Source organism: Exophiala mesophila (genome assembly GCF_000836275.1).
Source record: "Exophiala mesophila strain CBS 40295 unplaced genomic scaffold supercont1.1, whole genome shotgun sequence".
NCBI lineage: Eukaryota > Fungi > Ascomycota > Eurotiomycetes > Chaetothyriales > Herpotrichiellaceae > Exophiala > Exophiala mesophila.
The window spans coordinates 3,344,550-3,364,234 of NW_015622504.1; the positions used below are offsets into that span (position 1 = coordinate 3,344,550).

General features: G+C 50.2%; 8 protein-coding genes and 1 non-coding gene across 15 annotated transcripts; 4 read left to right on the forward strand and 5 right to left on the reverse strand.

Moving 5' to 3' along the window:
• The first annotated feature begins 69 nt into the window (after positions 1-69).
• On the forward strand, positions 70-3,355 carry PV10_01065. 7 transcript variants are annotated; one of them, XM_016365223.1, is made up of 11 exons: positions 70-915; positions 996-1,131; positions 1,184-1,264; positions 1,314-1,327; positions 1,387-1,524; positions 1,587-2,114; positions 2,167-2,335; positions 2,384-2,462; positions 2,528-2,592; positions 2,661-2,788; positions 2,842-3,355. In XM_016365223.1, the coding sequence occupies exons 1-11, from the start codon at positions 562-564 to the stop codon at positions 2,911-2,913; spliced, it is 1,764 nt and encodes a 587-aa protein (XP_016228872.1). In that variant the 5' UTR covers positions 70-561; the 3' UTR covers positions 2,914-3,355. The 7 variants fall into 7 exon arrangements, with proteins under 7 accessions (XP_016228872.1, XP_016228874.1, XP_016228877.1 ...); XM_016365225.1 differs by having other exon boundaries at positions 2,384-2,592; XM_016365228.1 differs by having other exon boundaries at positions 2,528-2,788.
• Positions 3,356-3,599: 244 nt separating this feature from the next.
• PV10_01066 lies at positions 3,600-3,715 on the forward strand. Its single transcript, XR_001622111.1, has one exon. It is a non-coding gene; the product is annotated as a 5S ribosomal RNA (ribosomal RNA).
• Positions 3,716-4,669: 954 nt separating this feature from the next.
• On the reverse strand, positions 4,670-7,327 carry PV10_01067 (uncharacterized protein). The gene is made up of 5 exons (XM_016365230.1): positions 7,049-7,327; positions 6,003-6,982; positions 5,822-5,902; positions 5,447-5,753; positions 4,670-5,387 (listed from the first exon to the last, which is right to left on the reverse strand). The coding sequence occupies exons 2-5, from the start codon at positions 6,048-6,050 to the stop codon at positions 4,723-4,725; spliced, it is 1,101 nt and encodes a 366-aa protein (XP_016228879.1). The 5' UTR covers positions 6,051-6,982; positions 7,049-7,327; the 3' UTR covers positions 4,670-4,722.
• On the forward strand, positions 6,624-7,196 carry PV10_01068 (uncharacterized protein; the record flags this gene model as incomplete). Its single annotated transcript, XM_016365231.1, has 2 exons — positions 6,624-7,079; positions 7,146-7,196. 2 exons carry the CDS (start codon positions 6,624-6,626, stop codon positions 7,194-7,196), a joined length of 507 nt encoding a protein of 168 aa, XP_016228880.1.
• A 477-nt stretch (positions 7,328-7,804) lies between the features above and the next one.
• PV10_01069 (uncharacterized protein) lies at positions 7,805-9,508 on the reverse strand (the record flags this gene model as incomplete). The annotated part of the gene is made up of 4 exons (XM_016365232.1): positions 7,805-7,965; positions 8,023-8,157; positions 8,239-8,493; positions 8,608-9,508. 4 exons carry the CDS (start codon positions 9,506-9,508, stop codon positions 7,805-7,807), a joined length of 1,452 nt encoding a protein of 483 aa, XP_016228881.1.
• Positions 9,509-11,655: 2,147 nt separating this feature from the next.
• PV10_01070 (uncharacterized protein) lies at positions 11,656-12,631 on the reverse strand (the record flags this gene model as incomplete). The annotated part of the gene is made up of 2 exons (XM_016365233.1): positions 11,656-12,147; positions 12,206-12,631. The coding sequence occupies 2 exons, from the start codon at positions 12,629-12,631 to the stop codon at positions 11,656-11,658; spliced, it is 918 nt and encodes a 305-aa protein (XP_016228882.1).
• Positions 12,632-13,037: 406 nt separating this feature from the next.
• Positions 13,038-15,119, reverse strand: PV10_01071 (uncharacterized protein; the record flags this gene model as incomplete). Its single annotated transcript, XM_016365234.1, has 3 exons — positions 13,038-14,347; positions 14,397-14,572; positions 14,626-15,119. The coding sequence occupies 3 exons, from the start codon at positions 15,117-15,119 to the stop codon at positions 13,038-13,040; spliced, it is 1,980 nt and encodes a 659-aa protein (XP_016228883.1).
• Positions 15,120-15,574: 455 nt separating this feature from the next.
• PV10_01072 (uncharacterized protein) lies at positions 15,575-17,341 on the reverse strand. Its single transcript, XM_016365235.1, has 2 exons — positions 17,007-17,341; positions 15,575-16,960 (listed from the first exon to the last, which is right to left on the reverse strand). The coding sequence occupies exons 1-2, from the start codon at positions 17,064-17,066 to the stop codon at positions 15,824-15,826; spliced, it is 1,197 nt and encodes a 398-aa protein (XP_016228884.1). The 5' UTR covers positions 17,067-17,341; the 3' UTR covers positions 15,575-15,823.
• Positions 17,342-18,120: 779 nt separating this feature from the next.
• PV10_01073 (uncharacterized protein) lies at positions 18,121-19,530 on the forward strand. Its single transcript, XM_016365236.1, has 2 exons — positions 18,121-18,840; positions 18,899-19,530. The coding sequence occupies exons 1-2, from the start codon at positions 18,340-18,342 to the stop codon at positions 19,403-19,405; spliced, it is 1,008 nt and encodes a 335-aa protein (XP_016228885.1). The 5' UTR covers positions 18,121-18,339; the 3' UTR covers positions 19,406-19,530.
• Positions 19,531-19,685: the final 155 nt, after the last annotated feature.

The window sequence follows — 19,685 nt, forward strand, 5'->3', positions numbered from 1 at the left end:
TCCTTGTCGACTAAGAACCAGGTTATTAGTATCTCGTGTAATATCTCTCGTCGAGTAAAGAATCCACCTCGTAGTCAGACCGATGTTTGAATAAACAATATGTCAAGATTGTTCAACGTGTAAGAGGTCGGTTCCGAAGAGACACTACGAGTAGTGAGCTCGTCATCATGCCCGACATTGCGACACCCATGCCAATTTCTTGGTATATCCCAAACTCCTCTCCGAGAGGCTTCAAATTGTACCACATCTTGTCTTACGTGCTTCTTGTCGTGAGATAAACCTCTTGGCTTCACATTCATTATGCACAAACACAATGCTACGCAGGGAAAAATGCCACTGCCATTGACGAACATGTCCATTGCGACATATATCCGAGTCCTTACGCAATGTGCATATCCCTTTGTTGTATACGTCCCCTGGATCACGACACTTCCGAAGAATTGCACTAGATAGGAAGTACTGACTTCATTAGGTACTTAAATACTTGCATAAATAGCAAATGCCGTCCCCTTGAGTTGGAAATCGTTTCATAGTACTCTTCAACCCAAAGAATTGATCAATATGACGGACATCGAGAAACGAGACCTTGGCCTCACCCCACCTGCGGGAAATGCTGTTCTGACTCCTGTATCAGTCACGTTGGAGAAAAAGAGCTCAGCCTCCGATGAGGACGTACAAGCGATTCGAGAGCGTATTCTTGATCGGCATGCTGAAGAACTCCGGAAGACTGAGCCTCCCGTTCTGCCCATCACCACACTTTTTAGGAGGAAGAAACATCGTGACCTAGATCAGATTGCAACTCAACCCAGTGTATACGATGATCCAGAAGCGGCTAAATATTTCCAGCCTATTCCGAAGTACGAGAATCTCCATCGCTTTGACCCAAGTGCCAGGTGGACCTGGGCTGAAGAGTTGGTTAGTACCAGGAAACCTTCCTCGATACTGAGATCCTGAGTCCAAATCAAGGACATACTGACAAAGTACTATATTGACAGCCACTGATTAACAAAATCGACTGGAAAATTACGTTATGGGCCTGTATAGCATTTTTCGCTCTTGATTTAGACAGAGGCAACATCAGTCAAGCAAACACCGACAACTTTCTCGAGGATCTGAACCTGTCTACAAATGGTTTGATCTTTCTAAAATTCCGACAGAAATACAGTTTCTCATTAATTCATAGATTTCAACCTTGGCAATACGGTCTTTCGGCTAGCATTTTTGTCTGCTGAACTTCCTTCTCAGCTGGTTAGCAAGAAACTTGGTGAGTGTGTTCTTGCTGATATGCCGCAATTGTTACTAATTCATGGCAGGTCCTGACAGATGGGTATGATAGACCGAAGGGACCCAGACCTGCAACTGAGACATTGCTCTAATGTTTTGCAGATCCCCACGATCATGGTCTTGTGGAGTGTTGTCGCGGCGTCACAATTCTGGCTCAGTGGAAGAGCCAGCTTTCTCACATGCCGTGCCCTTCTGGGGCTGCTTCAAGGAGGTTTCATTCCTGATGTCATTCTTTATTTGGTATGAAAACTTAAGCAACGTGAGATCATTGACCCTGGTTAATGTCTAACGAGAGTGTTCAGTCTTATTTCTTCAAGTCGACCGAGCTTCCTTTCCGCCTTGGGTTGTTTTGGGTCACATTACGGGTAGTCGATGTTATTGCTCCTATACTTGCTTTTGGACTACTACGACTTCGGGGCCATCACGGACGGGAGGGTTGGAGATGGCTCTTCCTTATCGAAGGTTTGTTCACCCTCGCTATAGGCGTGTGGTCGTGGTTTATGATGGCCGCATCGCCCACGCAGACAAAATCATGGTACCGACCTAAAGGGTGGTTCACAGAACGGGAAGAGGTTATCATGACTAACAGGATCCTACGTGATGATCCAAGTAAGGCGGACATGCATAATAGGCAGGCTGTGGATTTCAAGGGGCTCTGGAAGTCCTTCACAGACTACGATCTATGGCCGATCTATCTTATCGGGCTCATTTTCAATATCCCGGCAGGGCCACCAGATCAGTATCTTACTCTCACGTTGCGAAATCTTGGCTTTGACACCTTTGATGCCAACTTGCTATCCATCCCGGCGCAATTCATTGGTGCTGTGACGGTATGTCGGATCCTTGAAGCCTGAACCACCTTTTTACTTATCTACCTCGCAGTTACTCATCCTGACCTATGCTTCTGAGTCCTTTAACCAGAGAGCACTAATGGGTGCCATCGGGCAGCTTTGGATTTTGCCCAACATTATTGCAATAGCAGTACTTCCAGACAATGCCTCGCAATGGGCAAGATATGCTGTTCTCACGGTGTTGCTGTCATGGCCATCCCGTAAGTGAAGTGTGTAACGCTTGACCCACCATGCTGATAGAGTTATAGCACATGCCTTACAGGTCGGTTGGTGTAGCCGCAATTCAAACACGGTCAGGACTCGAACGGTCTCAGCGGCCCTGTACAAGTACGTGATGAGTAGAAGTCAGCCCCTAACCTCACGGGGTTGTCAAGGGCTAATCTCTCAAACAGCATGTTCGTTCAGACGGGAGGCATCACACTGTCAAACATATATCGTGCTGACGACAGACCCCTTTGTGAGTTGAATTTGAGGGACAAGATCCTTGGCCACAAAGCGTTTTTTTATTAACTCCTCGTGCAACAGATCGACGAGGTAATCGTCAATTGGCCATCATCTGTGGCACTACGATTGTCTGGTATGGCTTAGTGAAGGCATACTATGTTTGGCGCAACAACAGCAGAAGCAAAATCTGGGACGCTATGACAAAGGAGGCGAGTTCTCATCGAAGATGGATGCATTAAAATGCTGACTAGGATTCTTGCAGGAACAACTTAAATACCTCGCCACGACAACAGATGCTGGAAGTAAGCGACTGGACTTCCGCTTTGCTCATTGAAAAGTGGAGACCACAGCTGGGGTCTTCTTATTCTGCACCGGGAATCAGACAATCAACAGGCATAGGCGGATACGGCGCAAGAGTAGATGCGACCCACGAAGAATGGCCTGGAAACCACGGCGTCATCAAGGTCGACGTCAATCCCCACATGGGAACATTAGGCGCGCTTATCACAGAGAACTTGGAATTGCCACGAATCACTTCAAGTCTTTTCTCCCTCTGTGATGTCGCCGATTTGTAAGAGCTCGAGTCTCTCAGAATTTATCCTCTTTCCAGCTGATGTTTGCCCACTCGTTGGGAGACTTCATATTCCCCGTGAGAAGAACTCGAAATTTGTTCTGTAACTTGAAACCTAGGTACCTAGTTCTAAAGTTTTGCGGCATGGCTGCTAGAAGTGACTGCGACACGAGCGGTTGATCTTTAAATGAGAAATGGAGTGTCATGGTCCATGGCTCGTCGCCATTGATGGTTGTCTATATTTGGTCTACTTAGAGACGTTGTGATGTGGATTTTGCGTGTTCCGAGTTTCACGTAAGCAAAAGTACTTGGTTAAGCCCTTTAGGCGCCTCGAATTCGAGGAGTGCTACCTAAAGTACTTAGTGCTAAGTATTAACCTAGTTAGGAATTGGGGGCTGAAAAATTATCTCCCCACAATATAATTCTTTTCCACGGAATTACTCTCGCAATCGACCATAGGATATGGAAAACAGGGCTTCCCGTTCGCTCAGCCATACTTAAGCCATATGCCGGTCAGTTAGTACTAAAGTGGGTGACCATTTGGGAATCCTGGCTGTTGATTGTTTTTGCTTTTTGATTTGAATGCCGCGGGGACCTCAAGTGTTGTAGTAATGTCTGCATACATAAGGTAAGTACTTTACTACTTACGTAAGGAGGTACCTACGAACTTATTACCTAAGTAAGTATTCTAGATTTATATAGGTACAAGTAGGTAAGTCAGTGGGGGTGATGAATACTAAGTAAACCTTATAAATTTTTGAAGGACCAGGATGGCAGGCACGACCTCCAAAACAAAGGATAGGTGCGACTGAGGCCTGTATGAGAGAGGAAGGCACGATCTAGAGCAGAAGGAAGGCGCGACCAGCAAATTTTTGAATCGGCAGGTGCGAAAAGAGGTTAGGGAAAAAGAGTCTAGGAGGTCTCTATAGTACATGAAGATGCGAGCTAAGCCTCTCTTAGGCTGTTCTGTGGCACGTTAGCGAATGCGGGGCTATATGTCGGGTATAGAGTGGTCCTTTTTTTTGTAGCCTGAAATCAATTCTGACTTAGTGTCAAATCGGGCTCGAACCGGGCTCAGATCGGGCTCGAACTAGATTCAAACTAGACTCAAACCGAGCTCAATCTAGATTAAGACTGATATCGAGGTACTAGCTAAGTACTTAGTATACAAGTACTACTTACTAACTTAAGCCTTTTATAGAGTGCTAGCCCGAGCTGAGCCTAAGCTGGTACCGGGCCAAAGTGAGCCAGCCCGAGCCAGCCCGGGCTGTGTACTTACCTACGGTACTAATAGACTTTAACCCTTCTATCCTATACTAAGTATAGTACTACCAACTTCTAGGTACTAGTACCTAAGTACCTATTCAGTAAGAACTAAGTCCTTAAGGTACTATAAGTAATTAATTAATTATAGCACCTTCTATATGGAAGCACTAAACTTAATAGATTTTGGAGCCTAAGCAAGTATAAAAACGGATGCTAGGTAAAATACTTACTTACTTAGTACTTTCCCTAAGCTCCTGTTTACACCGTAATGGGGATTCCTTAACTTAGTACCTACTTCTAGTACTACTAGACCTTATCCGCAATGTTTTGACCAGTGGCCTCTCCAGGCATCTTGAAAACGATCTTCAGAACCTTTCTGGCTTCAAAATCCTTATAAGCTTGAGGGGCATCTTCGAGACTCATGGTCTTTCCGCACAAGAAAGCAATCTTCTTCTGTTCCTGGACCAGCAGTTTAAGCGCATCCTCAAAGATGCTTCGGACAGGACAACGGCCAAATGACATGGTCACATTTTTCCCATAGCACAACAGGCCATTGAGGGGGATTTGTTCGGTATGGACACCGATAGAGCTGATCTGACCCCAAGGACGGATCATGTCGAAAGCCAACATGAAAGCATCAGCATGACCGACAACCTCAAGCACCACATCGGCGCCGCGACCATCGCTTGCGGCCTTGATCTTCTCAACGGGATTGTCGTTCAGGTTGATTGGGATTGCGCCAATCTTTTCGGCTTCGGCCAGGCGCTCCGGGACCGAGTCAATGGCATAAACCTTTTTGACCATTGTAAGGGCGCAAGTGATGGCACAGATGCCAACGGGACCACATCCGATGACCACCGTAGTGTATTCGTCGCGATCCCGCTGTGGTAGGTCTTTAAGAAACCGCGCTGCGGCGAAATATCCAGTAGGGAAAATATCGGCCATCAGCACCAACATCTCCTCAGGAATGTCTTTCGGAGGTCAGTAAGGACTCGCAGATCCTCATGGGCATGGAATGCTTCGCTCTTACCAGTTGGTGCCTTGGCAAGAGTGGTGTTGGCCAGAGGCACTCTCACATACTCGGCTTGTCCGCCGTCGACAGTATTGGCAGGTACCGAGTTGCCAAATAGTTCACCTTTGGCGCAGCGACTTGCTTGGCCACGGACGCAGTAGTAGCATTCCTGACAAGCCGTATAGAAAGGGACGACGACCTTATCACCAATGTCGAAGTTGCTCACCGCGTCACCCTTTTCGACGATGCTGCCAACAAATTCATGACCACAGATGAAGTCGGGTGGGCATTTAAGATGACCACGGTAAAAATGGAGATCCGACCCCTGTCACACCCGCCACGTCAGCATGGGTTTTTTGATATGGCAAGGCCAACAGGACGTGATCGACTTACACAGAGTGCTGTGGAAGTGACTTTGAGAATGGCGTCAGTGGGCTTCTGAAGTTTTGGGTAAGGACGATCTTCGACGGCGACCTATATGGAGACCAAAAGTGGTCAGCACGCTTCTTTGATTGATACCTACATTACATAACAGCCAGGCTGATGGCCAGTCAAGAGGCAGAGGTGGACAGACTTGATAATCTCCCTTGAGGACGACAGCTCGCATGGTGGAAGGTGCCATGGTGATTGGATGATTGTGTTGCTGGTGATGTTGGTATGCCTGTGCCGGCCGTTCTATACGCTGCGGGGTGGGGAAACGGGTTGTTGAATGCTAGAATTTCGAAGCGGATACTTCGAAAGTCTCGCAGTTTGGTTGAGAGGCTCGGTGATAGTCTCGAGAATCATCAAGGAGGTACTCAGTCCTAATTACGGTTCGTTCCGGCTGGTATTGTAGAGGTGGACAGGATGGTTAGAGGTAGGTGGCTTTTCTGCATCGTCATCTGAAACTGAGGAGTCAGTTTGCCATCTGGATTTCCCCGCTTCTCGCTTGTTCAAGAAAACCCCCGCGGGCCGCCGGTTGTACAGTGTGGGGATAACAAGGGATAAGATTGTGAGGGGGAATGAGGAAACAGCCTTGTGGTGAGATGGTCTTCTCTGTCGCAACACCGAGGGATGATCGAGTTGGGTTAGTGCAAAGGTGACCTAGTTGCCGGGAAATTCTAAATCTAATAGAACCAGATTGTGTACAAATGCTGTGAGCATCTCGAGCAAGCCAAAGCAGTAACTTGAACTTACCCACTTCAAACCCACCAAAATGACGACGGTCCCATTTTCCAAGTACGCAAGCACGATAGCTGGGGCTTGGAAACTGATATCCTGGGAGATGCTGCCTATTGATCCGACCTCGACAACTGTCTTCCATAAGCCACATGGCGACAATCCGTTTGGACGAGTGGTGATATCGCAGACTGGCTATGTCTCGGCCATCTTGATCGCCCCATCAGCTTTGGCGCCGCTGGAGGCCGGAACTGGAGAGTGGAAGGATGCCACCGATGCCGAGGTGTTGCGGATTGGCCGATCGTTGACGTCGTATGGGGGACCCATGACTTTGTCTGAAAGGGAGGATGGAGGTCTCTTGTGGAAAACCAGAGTGGAGATTGCGCACAATCCAGCCTGGATTGGTGGGGATCAGATTCGTCTTGCTGACCACTCGACGGAGGATGGGCGGGATTTTCTCACTTTGCAGCCAGTCCATGAGTATACTCTCAAGGTACGTTGAGGATTGCTTCTTCCTTCGTTAGGTCGAATGTGCCAGCCAAGCTGATGTTTTCGATAGGACGGCACAAAGGCGAGGGCGGTGTTGAAATGGGTAAAGGTGGGGCTCTGAGATTGAGGAGTCGTGTATGAACTGAGGAGCAGCCATCAAGGAGAGCTGGTCAGAAAGATTAGATTCGACAAGAAAATTAATAGATTCATTGTGTTGATGAATGGACAAAAAAGAAAGAGAAAAGAGAAAAGAGAAAAATTGGAACGAAGTTGTTGTGGCAGCAGCAGCAGCTGGAGTGCCTTCGGTCGTTCTTGCCTCCTGGACAATATGTGGCTAAGGCATTTACAAAGATGGTTAGATCACTGGACCAGCCATCAGACGACCATCTACCACACCCAACACTGGAGGAAGATCGCCAGTGGGCAGTCCAGTCCACCGGTGACCCTACATGGCTCGAGCAATCACTGTCTTGGATCTGGTATTTCATGGGTCAAAAATTTTGTTTCTTGTCAGCACTCAAGGTAGCTGGCAAGCATAACTATGTGCAAAATGACGTCTTCGTCGCGAATTCAAAACCAACCCCCCTAGTTCTTTCTTATCTACAGGTTCATAAGTTTGGCCATCTCCATGACCCTTGATGCCCAGCTCAAGCGTTGGAGAACATGGCCTTAAAAGATGCGTAACTCATGTCAAGATCACCCGTGATCCAAGATCCTACCATTTATTGCTCATGAGGAGGAAACCGTCGCCGTCGAGTCCTGTTGCCACCCAAGCCAGATAAAAGGGTTCCGTGCACGTAGACGGAATGCTGAATGAGCAGTGCTGTGCTCCTCCGGTTGCGCCTCTGGCGACCGAGCCTTGACGACTGGTGCAGGAGTGACCAAGGGCGCTGTCGAAGTGGTTAGCACGGTGGGGTTGGGAGAAGACGAGAAGGAATTGTACTCACCAGCATCGCGTTTCGTGTATCGAGTCTCATACACGGTCTGGTAAATGGTTTCGGTGACGGGGTCATATTCAGTGACGGTCAGAAGACCAGCTTGATTGTTGTTTGGCGCCGGCGTAACCTGAGGGCCTTGGTTGCCTACATTTTCGATGAGGAGTGTTAGCGCGACTGTTTGTACCTGTGGCTTCAGGGTGGAGCTTTCGTCGAGTGAAGACGCACCTCGATTGCCCGATCCTCTGTTCCCATTTCCAAACGCAAAACCTCCGTTTCCGTTTCCTTGAGGAGCCGATGTCTCCCCAATGGGCAGGACTGAGAAAGTTTGGGTCTCAACGCCAAAACCGGCCGATGACGCGGTGTGAACGGTCAAGAAATCAAGGTCTCCGGTGGTCACTGCGGTGGCTTCGAAGGCACTAGCTTCGCTAGCCGCTCCAGCAACCGGTCCAGTCGCCGAGGCAGAGAACGGGATTGAAGGTCCTGGAGAGCTTGTCAGTACTGGCATGGTAGAAGTGGAATCGAGTGGAGGTGTTGCTGCGGTAGCGGCCACGGGCTGTGACTGGGTAGGCGCGTTAGAGAAAGGAACAAACTGACCTGTCACCGCAGTAGGATTGGCGATGTCGTCCATTTGTGCTTTGACAGCAGCCTGATCCAGTGGCTGGTTGACATAGCCTGGAGAAGAGCCCTGAGCCTTGTTGAAGACCTCGACTCCAGAGTCAGCGACAATATCGATATCGAGGCAGGTGGTGTAGATTTCTTGTTTGCCTTCAGGATATCCGGGAGTGCCAGGGAGAGTAGGCCAATCCCAGACCCAATACAGGGTGTAAGGCTGGCCAACTGGAATATCCGCTGGAAGCAGGATATCTTGTTGACACCAGAGATCATTGCCCATGTATTGGTTGAACTGGTGAGGAAATGCAGTTTGGCGCTGATGGGACAAGGGACCTCCATTGACTTGATAGCATTGACCGTCGTCGAAGTTTCGTGTGGAGAGGAGGACACCACGGCCATCGCCGCCAGAACCATCAGCGGTCCATTGACGATGGATGGCGAGGAAAGAATCATCTCGGCTTGGCTGAGAAGTCCCGTAGACAAAGACTGTTCCTCGATTTGGTGGCTTGCCAGGTTGACCGTCTGGAAGGGTAACGTGGCCATTCTCTTGGAATCGGAGGGCGACAGCGGCACCGGGGGCAGCTTGCAGCCGAGGGCTTCCGTCGGTCTGGCTCTGGGAAACTTGGGACACCTTGCACATGAGGTCGGAAGGTTCGATGACATTGATGGGGCGACCATCCGGAGGGATGAGATTGACCATTGCCGGATCACCAAAGGCAGGAGTTCCACGTAGGACGTTGCCTCGGGGGTAGCCAGGCTGACCGACCAAAGTGCCATTGGGGGCAATGACCATCATTTGCTCGACCCAAGTGTGCGTCAGGGCGAGACGAGGAATGGCGAGCAGCCCAAAGAGGGTGCCGCGGAAAGAGATCTGTGAACGCATTTGTGTGGTGGAAAAAGTGTATATCGGATTCGAGACTAGCTGGAATCTTTTTTCGTCCAAGGATAAGGAACAACAGGATCGGGAAGAAGCAGGTGAGACGAGAAGTATCGCTTTGAATTGTGTTTCCGGAACTGTTCGTGTTTGAGTGATAATGGGTTGTTTGCTGCCAGAGTCTCAACAGGTGAAAAGAGTGTGGATTTAAACAAGTGCTGGCACTGCCGCGAGGTGTGATCAAAGGAGTGGTAAAGTTGGAGTTCTCAAAGGAGTGACAAAGTATGCATTGATACTTAGAACAAAGCAATGGACAATGCTGGCGCAAGCATTGTGCGATGAATTGTTCACTGGCGTTGAGCAGAAAGGAACAATGGAAACAAGGAACAATAGCAAGGCGACAGGCTGCGGTCGGGCGCGAAAGTCACCTCCGTTGCGACCAGATGCAAGAAAGGCAGTGAGCGTGGCAAGTATTCACGAAGACGAGAAAGCTGTTGGATAGGAAGTGGATGGTGGGTCATGGTTATGGGGATTTCCGATCGACATCATAAGCGCAAGGAGAAGATGGAAACGTTTGATCCGAGCAGCCTTGATCCATGCCCATGGGCCGACGAGACCCCTGGTTGGGGAACGAGTGTGCGGGATGAACGTTGGCCATGCCATCTAGAGGATAGACGGGCACGACAGCTGAGTAACACAGTGGCAGTCATACAAGCTTTGTGAGGATGCAGCCACTGAAAGCCCAGCAGCCGACAGTCAAGGTGCCAACATGGGTCTGGGTCTGAAATGGTTGGTGTTTCACGCCCTGAGCGAGCTCGCGTGGAGACCAGGGCGTGGGTTGCAGCTTGGTTCGTGCGGGAAATTTGTAGATCTCGAGATCCAAGACGATAAGGGTGCAGCGGAGGGGAGCGAAGGGGCCGAGGGGGCCGAGGGGGCCATTTTGATTTCGCCGTGGGAATAGCCTCGTGCTACGGAAAAGTCGGATTCGTGTCTACCTGCTGTTGTCATTGTCCCCGTTTGATTGATTCTCACCTCTCGAAATCAATTGTCAATGGACTCTCATGGTGAACATGAATTTACGGCGAGTGATGATCAGGATCCAAGTCCCAGCCTCCCAGACTATGGTCGCGTGCCGAGAAGAGGTTTGGCAAGTCTTAGAGGTGTCAGGTATTGCGCAATAAATGTGTCACAAAGAACGTTGTATGCAAGCAGTGGTGGTCCTGAGGCCCCTTTCATCTCCAGAGAGAGGCATGGGAGGGTACGGGCAGCTGTCAAAAGATGGAGGGCAAGTGTCAGGCCCGTGAAGAAGAGCGTGAGAGGGTCGTCGAGGGTTTGACTGGCGATGGTGCGTTGGGCCAAGGGTGGAAGAAATGCGAGGGAAATTCCCTGGGTTCTCGTGGCTCCTTCCTCAGACACTAGCGCGTGTTTCAAATGGAGCTTAGCGCGTACTGGAATGACACTAGCCACACCTTTCGCGAGGCTCTCCGCCAATCATTGCCATTTCAGCCTCACCCTCTTAGTCGCGTCTTTAACCTGCACCGCGACCTCGTCTGTGCTTCTCAGCCTTACTGGTCACGCCGAAGTTGAGCCCTGCACCCCTCCGAACCACCCTGGCCTTGACAAGCATCTTTCCTTCAGGCCAGTTGACTGTTCCTGAAGGAGCATACTGCAAACGAATCGTCAAACAACCTGGCTGGCCTGGACAGGGGTGCCCGGAATATACGTTCGGTAATAGGAAGTCGAGACTGCGGTATGGGGAACCTGGTCAGGCCTGTACGCATATGGGTACAAATGGAATACACTTTAGGTTGGCCTGACATGATGTCACCTGTGGCTCAACTGACAGGTCGCGCGAACAAAAGGTGAGGGTGGATGGACAGATGATTAAAGGGTGAAGTGCCTAGATATCCAAGACGCCGTATTTCTTTTGAAGCTGTAGATCGGACCTGGACCAATGTAGTGGCAGAGTAGCCATAAACGTGACTTCTGCATCATATCCAAGCGAGGAGCGAGGCCTGTCGTAATAGTACATGGGTATGGACAAGACTGGACCGAATGTACCGTCTGCAAAGAATAATCATCCACGTGCAAGGCTGTGTGTGGCCTAGAGTTTGAGGCCAAAGAATGACGCTAAACGGTACAACTCTGTGAAATATTCATCTCTTGAATCCGCTCTCTTCCCGCAGCCACGACTCAAAATCATGGAGGCCGCTGTACAAAAGTCGATCATGGGTGATGTCTGCGCCGTAACCGGTACTGACAAACCATCGGAACATGGTGCCTAGTTCAGGGATGGCTCTTTGAAGGAGCGTGGCCATGAATCCATAGCTCCTGGGCATGGGTCGGCCCAACACCTTCCAAAAGACCTCATTGGCCTGAGCTTGGGTGAGTTCGTCTCCTGCCAGACTGATGGCAGTATTCTTGTATTCGTCCGTCTCAGGAGCGGCCAAGGCTTGGGCGGCAAAGACTCCAATATCCTTGGTCGAGATCAACTGCAACGGTTTCGTTCCCATGCTCTCCCACATCGCTGCGAACATTCGACCACCAAAAGTTGGAGTGAGATTGTCCATAAATGCCACCGGGCGTAGGATGGTATAGGTCGTCTGGGTCTCGCGCACCTTGTCTATGAGATGTTTTTCAATGTTGAACTAAACATATCAGTCAGCTGGGCCTGTCGCGGCTCGGATTCGTTGGACGTGTCCGTACCTTTGAAATGAAGTGGGGAATATCTGTCGAGTCAATCTCTGACTTTTCTGACCCTCCACGATCGACCGACGAAAGAACCAAATGTCGTACGCCATGCGCGATGGCGGCGTCAATCAGCTTATTGCCCTGTCGTGTCTCAATATTTTCTGGACCCTTTTTCATCGAGGGGAGGGTCATGAGGAAGACACCCCAGATAGAATCGACGCCCCCTGCTTGAGTAAAGATTTCTCCTGCATTTTCAAGGTCTCCTTCGATGATGGTAACTTTGGGATTGGTGGCTAGAGCTTTGGCAGTGGGTGAGGTGGATTTCCGGGTCAGGGCGAGGATCTGGTGGTCAAAGGGAGGTGGATGGGCGAGAAGAGCTTGGATTACAGACTTGCCCTGTTTGCCGGTCGCGCCTGTGACTAGGATTTGACGAGTCGTCATACTTGTTGATGTGAAGGTTTTCTCATGTAGGTGCAAGGGGATCGAGTTAGAGACTCATCAAAAGTCGAGGTTGTTGGTAGCGTCCCGTCGTTGTCAGTCGGTTAGCGCAGTTCTTTTGGACCCCCCAAGAATTCTGAGTTTGGTGACTATTTTAGGCTTGCTTTGGCGGGTGCAGGCGCAACTGCTGCTTGTACAAACGTCATTCCACATCGTCATAAGGCTTAAGCCGAATGCAGCAGTAGCGCCTAGCACACTCAACCCTACGCCTCACCTCACCACTATGAAGACCACTTGACTAGGAATGTACTGACTATCAAAAGGACTCCGTGGCAAGGACATTGTGCAAAAGCAGGTCTAATCATTATCATGAATACTATATATACCCATGAGTTACGATATCTCATGGTCACCTACCTTGTTCAGCCCTAGTCTCAAACTCCATCTGCCACGTCCCCTCGCTAAAGTCTTGATTGGTTTCCGGGAGAGGGGCCTTGCTCATGTGAACATATTCAGTTCGCGCCTCCTTTTCCAACAAATTGACATCCGCAATCAGCTGGTGTTTTGCATCCAAGTTGTGGTTCGCAGCAAACAGGACGGCCAGTTGAGATGACTTCCATGCAGGGGTCTTGCTTCGTCTTGTGACAAAGATGGTGCAAATCAACAGTACTAGCGTGGCGAGGTCGAGGGCAAGCGGCGGGATCATCCACAAGAAGTTGACCGTGATGTACGTCTTCAACGTTGCCGCTATGCCACTGGCAAATGCAGGTTGATTAGCGGAGCTCCGCAGGGTGTTGGTCATACTGGTGGCCAGATTGGAGAGGCGAGCCTCAACCGCTGCCTGGCCATTGCCAGTGACGACGGGACCGTCAGCGTAGATGGCATCCGTGAAACCACGAGTGGCCTCGTTGACATATGTGTATTGAAAGGTGTCTGTAAATCTCAGCGTACTGCCATCGTATGACATGGCACCGTAGCCGGTCCCTTGTGGTTTGAGGGAATATCCCCAGAATATCAACATGCTCAGGTAATTGGTGAAAGTGGAGATTGCCGCTTGACCCATGACATACTCTTCCTCCTCACCAGGAATTCGCAAGGTACGCAAGGTCAAGACCTCGTAGAGTCCGGCGTCGTCTGTGGTGGTACCATTAAAGCTCGTTTCCAGCTCCGAGGTGCGGTATGTGCGAAGCAACTTGCTCGTGGTCGTCGTATTGACGGTTGAGGTTTTGAAGGTCTGGAGACAGACATCCAGTCGACCTTCAAATGCCACCAGATCGCGCTGAGGGTCAATGTTGGCAGTATCTGAGCCGGACTTGTCAACGTCTTTGAAGAACATGATGTCAAAGCGCACGATGTTGGCGGGATCGGATGGGTCGTTATTTACACCGTAGAGGCCATTGGAGCCGATATAGACCAATTGTCCCGCGGACATATTGGCAAAGTAGGGAGTCATGTAGTACTTTCTCAAAGCGAACGTCTGGCGGCCATCATTGTCCTCGGCGACCTGTATTTGAGGGGTGATATCTTGAACCGAAGAGGAGATGGCAAGTGAGGTGTACGTTGGCCAGGTACAGTTGCTGGTCGGACAGTTTCCGACAATTGCAGAGGGATCTGCACCAGGAGTAAGGATGCCAGCATTGATTGCAGAGACCATAGGAGCAGTGACACCACTGAACATGAATATGAGCCCCGACGACGAGCCCCCGCTCTGGAGGTTACCTAGACCGATTAGCGACTTGATGATGGTCCCAGAGGATGGAGGATATACTCAATCTCATCTGGCCACTCGTATCATTGACGTTTTCAGTTCCAAAATGGACAATGCGTTGGATTGAGCCACCGGGTTCCTCAACCCAGTGGTTGGACAATAGTACCGCCTGCTGGGCAAAAGCAGACAGTGAAAGCATAACCAATGTGATGAGAGCAGCGAAGTGAGCGAGAAAACTAGATTGACGGTAAGCATGTTTCAGCGGCAAAGTATTCAGTGTTTGAGATACCCAGATCGCCCTCTAGACAGCATCAGCAAGCTCCCCCAAGGCCCGCGGCTAGCATCATCAAATCTCTGCAGGTCTAAGAGTGGTCTTGTTGTCTGTAGTCGTAGCCACTTCAGTTGACTCAAGCATGACGAAATTGGGAAGAGGAGAGCGGACTGAGCACCCACGGAGGCGATGGCGACAATTGTTGTCAGTTGAACCTTACTCTTGAAGTCAGAAAGTGGTCTGTTCTGGTAGACGGCAAACAGAACAAGGATGGTGGCTATGATGCTGGTAGCCAAGAGCCAAACTAACATCTGCCACTTCCAGGAGCGAAAGATATTGTTCGAGGTTTTCTTCTGTGTCCCACCAACCAACGGTTTGGCTGGTGGGTTAGGCTTTGGAGGTTTTTCTACATGGCCTTGTCGCATCGGGGTGGAGGGAACTGGTTTCGAATTTGAGGGAGGGTCTTCGGTGACACTGACGCCAGATGGGACAGGTTTCCTAGGGATATTCATCTGCTCTGTAGGGCAACTGAGAGAGGTTGGGGACGAGGCTCAAGATGGAGGTCGAACAAAGTGCAGCCATTTGATGGATCCTAGTGATTTCATCGATATATGTATGTAGCATATGAGAAAAAAGAGGCTACGGCGGGCAGTTGACATTGGCATCCTGTCGACGACCTCGTTGGTTGCATGCGTGCCAAGTAGGTTGTTCTCAACGTGCTAGGTCATGGTTGGCGACAACTTACAGTGCATGAGTACATGATCAACAACGAGACCTTGGATGATCGACCGGCCAGCATGGAATAAGAGGATAGAAGCCGGAGACTAATGCTGGCCCCATGGCTTGGGGCGATGAACATGTACCTAGTGAATTAGTGGCAGCATCAAGCAGGCAGACAGAGCGGTTGAGTAGTACCAACGGGACAAAGGTTCCAAAGAACAGAGGAACAATTTGACAACAGAGGGAGAGGAAGTGAAGACATGGAAGGTTAGAGGGCCTGGCCCCCATGCATCAACCTTAAACCGCAGGCACTACTCCACAAGTAGGAGGGAGATCTGCCCGCTAATGATCTTGGCTGGGGGCGGAAAGTGTTGATCTTCCGGTTGACACTCTGGGCACCCTCACAGCCTTACAAAGGTACCAACGGGCGGACAAGTGCCTGGTAACCATGATGCTGACTACCTAACTTACACCTGCAGTGTACAGTACTCGAGGCTCAAGACACTACCACCACTTTGACCGGCACTCTTCCCTCGTCTTCGCCCGGCCTACCCTGGTTTGCAGCCAGTCGAAAAGCCTTCTCACCGTTTGACAGGGGAACTCGGTGAGTCACCAAATCCTCAGCCACCCCATCCAACTTGCCGCTGGCAAAGAGGGCGATGGCAGCTGGATAACAATTTGCGTATCGAAACACTCCAATAATGTCCACTTCACGCAGTGCAGCCGCACCCAGTGGGAGTGTCTGAGTGGGATTGCCCATGCCCACCAATAAGAGCTTCCCACCCGGGGTGGCGGCAAAGATACCAATCTGAACACAGGAGGGCACACCGGTGCATTCAAAGACACGGTCAAAGCCAGTATCCAATCCGGCTGTCTGAGATAACTCGGTAGCAAGATTCTGAGCGTCGGCAAATGTTTCTTCAATCGTAGCAGCTGCGGGCTTTCGTGGTAGGAGTTGAGTCTTCAGTTTGAACCTTCCTCCCGCCAGTGATGCCGCAATCTCGAGTCTGGGAGCATCTATGTCTGCAATGACAATATTAGAAACGCCGGCTACTGAGAGAGCCGCAGCGGTTAGCATTCCCACGGCCCCAGCGCCCAACACTAGCGCAGATGATCCGACCAAGGGGACCCCGGGTCCCGAGCCTGCGGCCTGGCTTCTGTTTAATGCATGTAATGTCACGGCCAGGGGCTCGACAAGAGCTCCTTGTTCAAAGGAGACATGGTCGGGGAGTTTATGGCACATTGCCTCTGGCTGGGTGGTGATAGTCTGCAAGGTGCCGTCGGCGTGGGGAAATGTCTTTGCAGAGGATCTGAAGGATAGTTTGGGACAGAGGTTATAACGGCCGGTGGTACAGATGGTACACGTTCGACAGGGAAAGCCGACCTCGAGGGCTACTCTGTCGCCAACCTTGAGCTTCGAGCCAGGGTTGTCTTCATTGGAGTTGTTGTCCTGGGAGGGTGGCAGTGCAGTGACAACGCCAGAGGCTTCATGGCCCAGGACAAGAGGTGCTTGAAGAACGAAATTGCCGTTGCGGCCATGGGTATAGTAGTGCAGATCCGAGCCACATAGACCGGTTGCCTTGATGGCAATCTGCACATGACCTAGTTGAGGAGATGGTTGTGGGCGAGATTCCTAACCACCATGAGACAAGCAATGAAAGTGTTTCGTCTCGACTCACCAATTTGAGGTCTTTGGGTCCATGAAGGACCAAAGCTTCGACTGGTGCCGCAGTAGACATATTGTATAGAGAGAACGTGACAACGGCAGCGTGGTCAAAACAGTGGAGTTTGGGAACTCTAGAAGGTGACCATTACCCTCACGGCATTGGGAGACGATATAGGATGTGGGCGGCACGGTTGTACGCAGAATTAGAGCCAAGTCTGGGGTCAACAATCTGACAAGGACAATGTGTGATGTGGAGAGCTGGAGTTTTGAGAAAAATAAAGGAAATGACTGCCAAAGCCCAACTTAACGAACGGGTAATAAAATGTCTGGATAGCAGCAAGACTCGAGACCCCCGCGGGGTGGGTGAGGATGACTTTGGTGTTCTTGGTGGAGATATTCTCCCCTGCGAATGTGAACCTGATTGCCTAAGATACCTTCTAAGGTACGCAAACCTCTGTGTGGAAGCCACGGAGATCGGCATTTGGCACGACCAGCAGGAGATCACGGGAACTCAATTGCCGCATTTCGACCATCTTTAGGTACAACGGGTATAGAACAAATAACCCACCATGTGTCAGGCACCCTTGCAATATCTACCTACCTTGATGTCGAAGAGTCTCAACCCTATCAAGGAGGATGCATACGGTACAGGAGAGCCTAATAAGCAGAGCATCACATTGGTGTTTTAATACTTGTGGATGTATTTATTAAGCCTCCCTACATACCTAGGTCGGTAACCTCTAGTGCCTAGGGTTTTGACCGCTTATCGGCGCTGGGTGGCCTGTGGGATGGTCCCTCGGCCAGCCGGCTGGACAGCCGCGCCCTGTTCCTGGCTCTTCGCCCACCGGGCCATCATGTTCCTCGTGCCCCCTCACCCCCGAAACGGATTCTAAACTCGTCTCAACCCCCACTCAAATTTGAATTTCACTCATTCGGTTTACGGCAGGTGCGGGGAAACTTTTCCATCTCCTCGTCATTCCTGTTGCCCCTCAGCCTCAACACTCGCTCTTACAGGGCACTCATGACACCGTCCTGTCGCGTCCATCATGCGAACTTTTGAGTGTGCTTTGCCTCAATATTGAAGTACACCATCCTCAATAGCCGACTACATATATGTTGTCTCCCTCGATTGTCCACCTAAGCACCAGTAAAGGGCTCCGTCTCTCTCGCATGTAGCACCATCTTCTTTGCCATTCTATCCGTATTTCCACTCACATATACATTCTTCATACATTGCCTCTGCCACCCTGGTTGATTGACCCTGTTCCTCTTGGATTTTTTAAAACCCTCTGCACAACCTCACAAGACTTGACCACGTTCCGTCCGGATATCCTCCTCCAAGAGCCATGTCAAAACCCACTGTTCTCCTCATTGGAGATCTCGTTCATGCAAATAAAGAATGGTCCGACCTTGGCCAAAAATATACCCTCCAAGAATACCGCACCGGTGATAGACAACAATTTCTCCAGAACCTACGGGCCGGGAAGTATGACAATGTCGTTGCTCTCTACCGATCCAATACATCCGTCTCCCAAACCGGTCCCTTCAACCAAGAGTTGGTCTCTTTATTACCCTCGAGTCTCAAGTACATCTGTCACAATGGTGCCGGGTATGACAATATCGACGTGGACGCGGTCACTTCCAGGGGGCTCAAGGTATCCAGCACCCCAATTGCCGTCGATGATGCCACTGCAGACGTCGGCATCTTTCTCATGTTGGGAGCTCTAAGGCAGGCATGGACCCCCTTGGCCGCCATCCGGGAGGGGAAATGGAGAGGCAACACACAAATTGGACATGATCCAAAGGGCAAAGTTATTGGTATCTTGGGTATGGGCGGTATTGGCAGAGTAAGTCGTCAATTGACCATCTGTTTATGCATTGTTGACCGCTAATCCCACTACCTAGGCCTTTGCACACCGAGCTCGAGCTTTTGGCGCTAGCATCATCTACCACAACCGATCCCAGTTATCGAAAGACCTCGAGGGTGATGCCCGCTACGTCACCTTTGATGAATTACTGGCTCAGTCAGACATCCTCAGTCTCAACCTAGCATTGAACCCCAAGACCAGACATATCATCTCCGCTCCAGAATTTGACAAGATGAAAGACGGGGTCGTCATTATCAACACGGCGCGAGGGGCCTTGATCAAAGAGTCGGATTTGGTGGTTGCCTTGGAGAGCGGCAAGGTATCTGCTGCCAGTTTAGATGTGTTTGAAGAAGAGCCCAAGGTCGATCAAGGACTTTTGAAGAATCCAAAAGCTTTCATTGTGCCACACATTGGTACCAATACCTTTGAAACACAGCGAGAGATGGAGTTACTCGTCCTCAATAACTTGGAGAGTGCTGTAGACAAGGGTCGCCTCTTAACTCCAATCCCAGAACAGAGGGCGAGTTTCAACGGTCATTTATAGCCAGGGCAGGGCTCAGCTCCTGCAAGGTCAACCACATAGAAGATGGCTTGTCAATTCTTTCGAGTCTATACCATGGTTGGAAAACCCAGCCAGATGTGTTGTTCTTTGGGCACCTCGTATTTCTCACGATCTGGCTAGACAATTCTCTTCCTAGAGACCAATAGTATCCATGCAAAGTCTTACCTGTTTCGACACGTGTTCCTCCAGAATCCTGATTTCCCCGTGATGTCCTACGGATATTCAGATCCCCAGTGTCGTCATCGTAGCTTCCTGAGTTGAG

Excerpts from the sequence above, each read along its gene's own strand:
- PV10_01065 (XM_016365223.1), top strand. The coding sequence starts at position 562 with ATGACGGACATCGAGAAACGAGACCTTGGCCTCACCCCACCTGCGGGA. Across the intron at positions 916-995 it reads GGACCTGGGCTGAAGAGTTG|CCACTGATTAACAAAATCGA; the intron begins GTTAGTACCAGG and ends CTATATTGACAG. Across the intron at positions 2,593-2,660 it reads TGCTGACGACAGACCCCTTT|ATCGACGAGGTAATCGTCAA; the intron begins GTGAGTTGAATT and ends CTCGTGCAACAG.
- PV10_01067 (XM_016365230.1), bottom strand. The coding sequence starts at position 6,050 with ATGGCACCTTCCACCATGCGAGCTGTCGTCCTCAAGGGAGATTATCAA. Across the intron at positions 5,903-6,002 it reads TCCTCAAGGGAGATTATCAA|GTCGCCGTCGAAGATCGTCC; the intron begins GTCTGTCCACCT and ends GTCTCCATATAG. Across the intron at positions 5,754-5,821 it reads TCACTTCCACAGCACTCTGT|GGGTCGGATCTCCATTTTTA; the intron begins GTAAGTCGATCA and ends CGGGTGTGACAG.
- PV10_01072 (XM_016365235.1), bottom strand. The coding sequence starts at position 17,066 with ATGTCTACTGCGGCACCAGTCGAAGCTTTGGTCCTTCATGGACCCAAA. Across the intron at positions 16,961-17,006 it reads GACCCAAAGACCTCAAATTG|GAATCTCGCCCACAACCATC; the intron begins GTGAGTCGAGAC and ends CATGGTGGTTAG.
- PV10_01073 (XM_016365236.1), top strand. The coding sequence starts at position 18,340 with ATGTCAAAACCCACTGTTCTCCTCATTGGAGATCTCGTTCATGCAAAT. Across the intron at positions 18,841-18,898 it reads GTATGGGCGGTATTGGCAGA|GCCTTTGCACACCGAGCTCG; the intron begins GTAAGTCGTCAA and ends CCCACTACCTAG.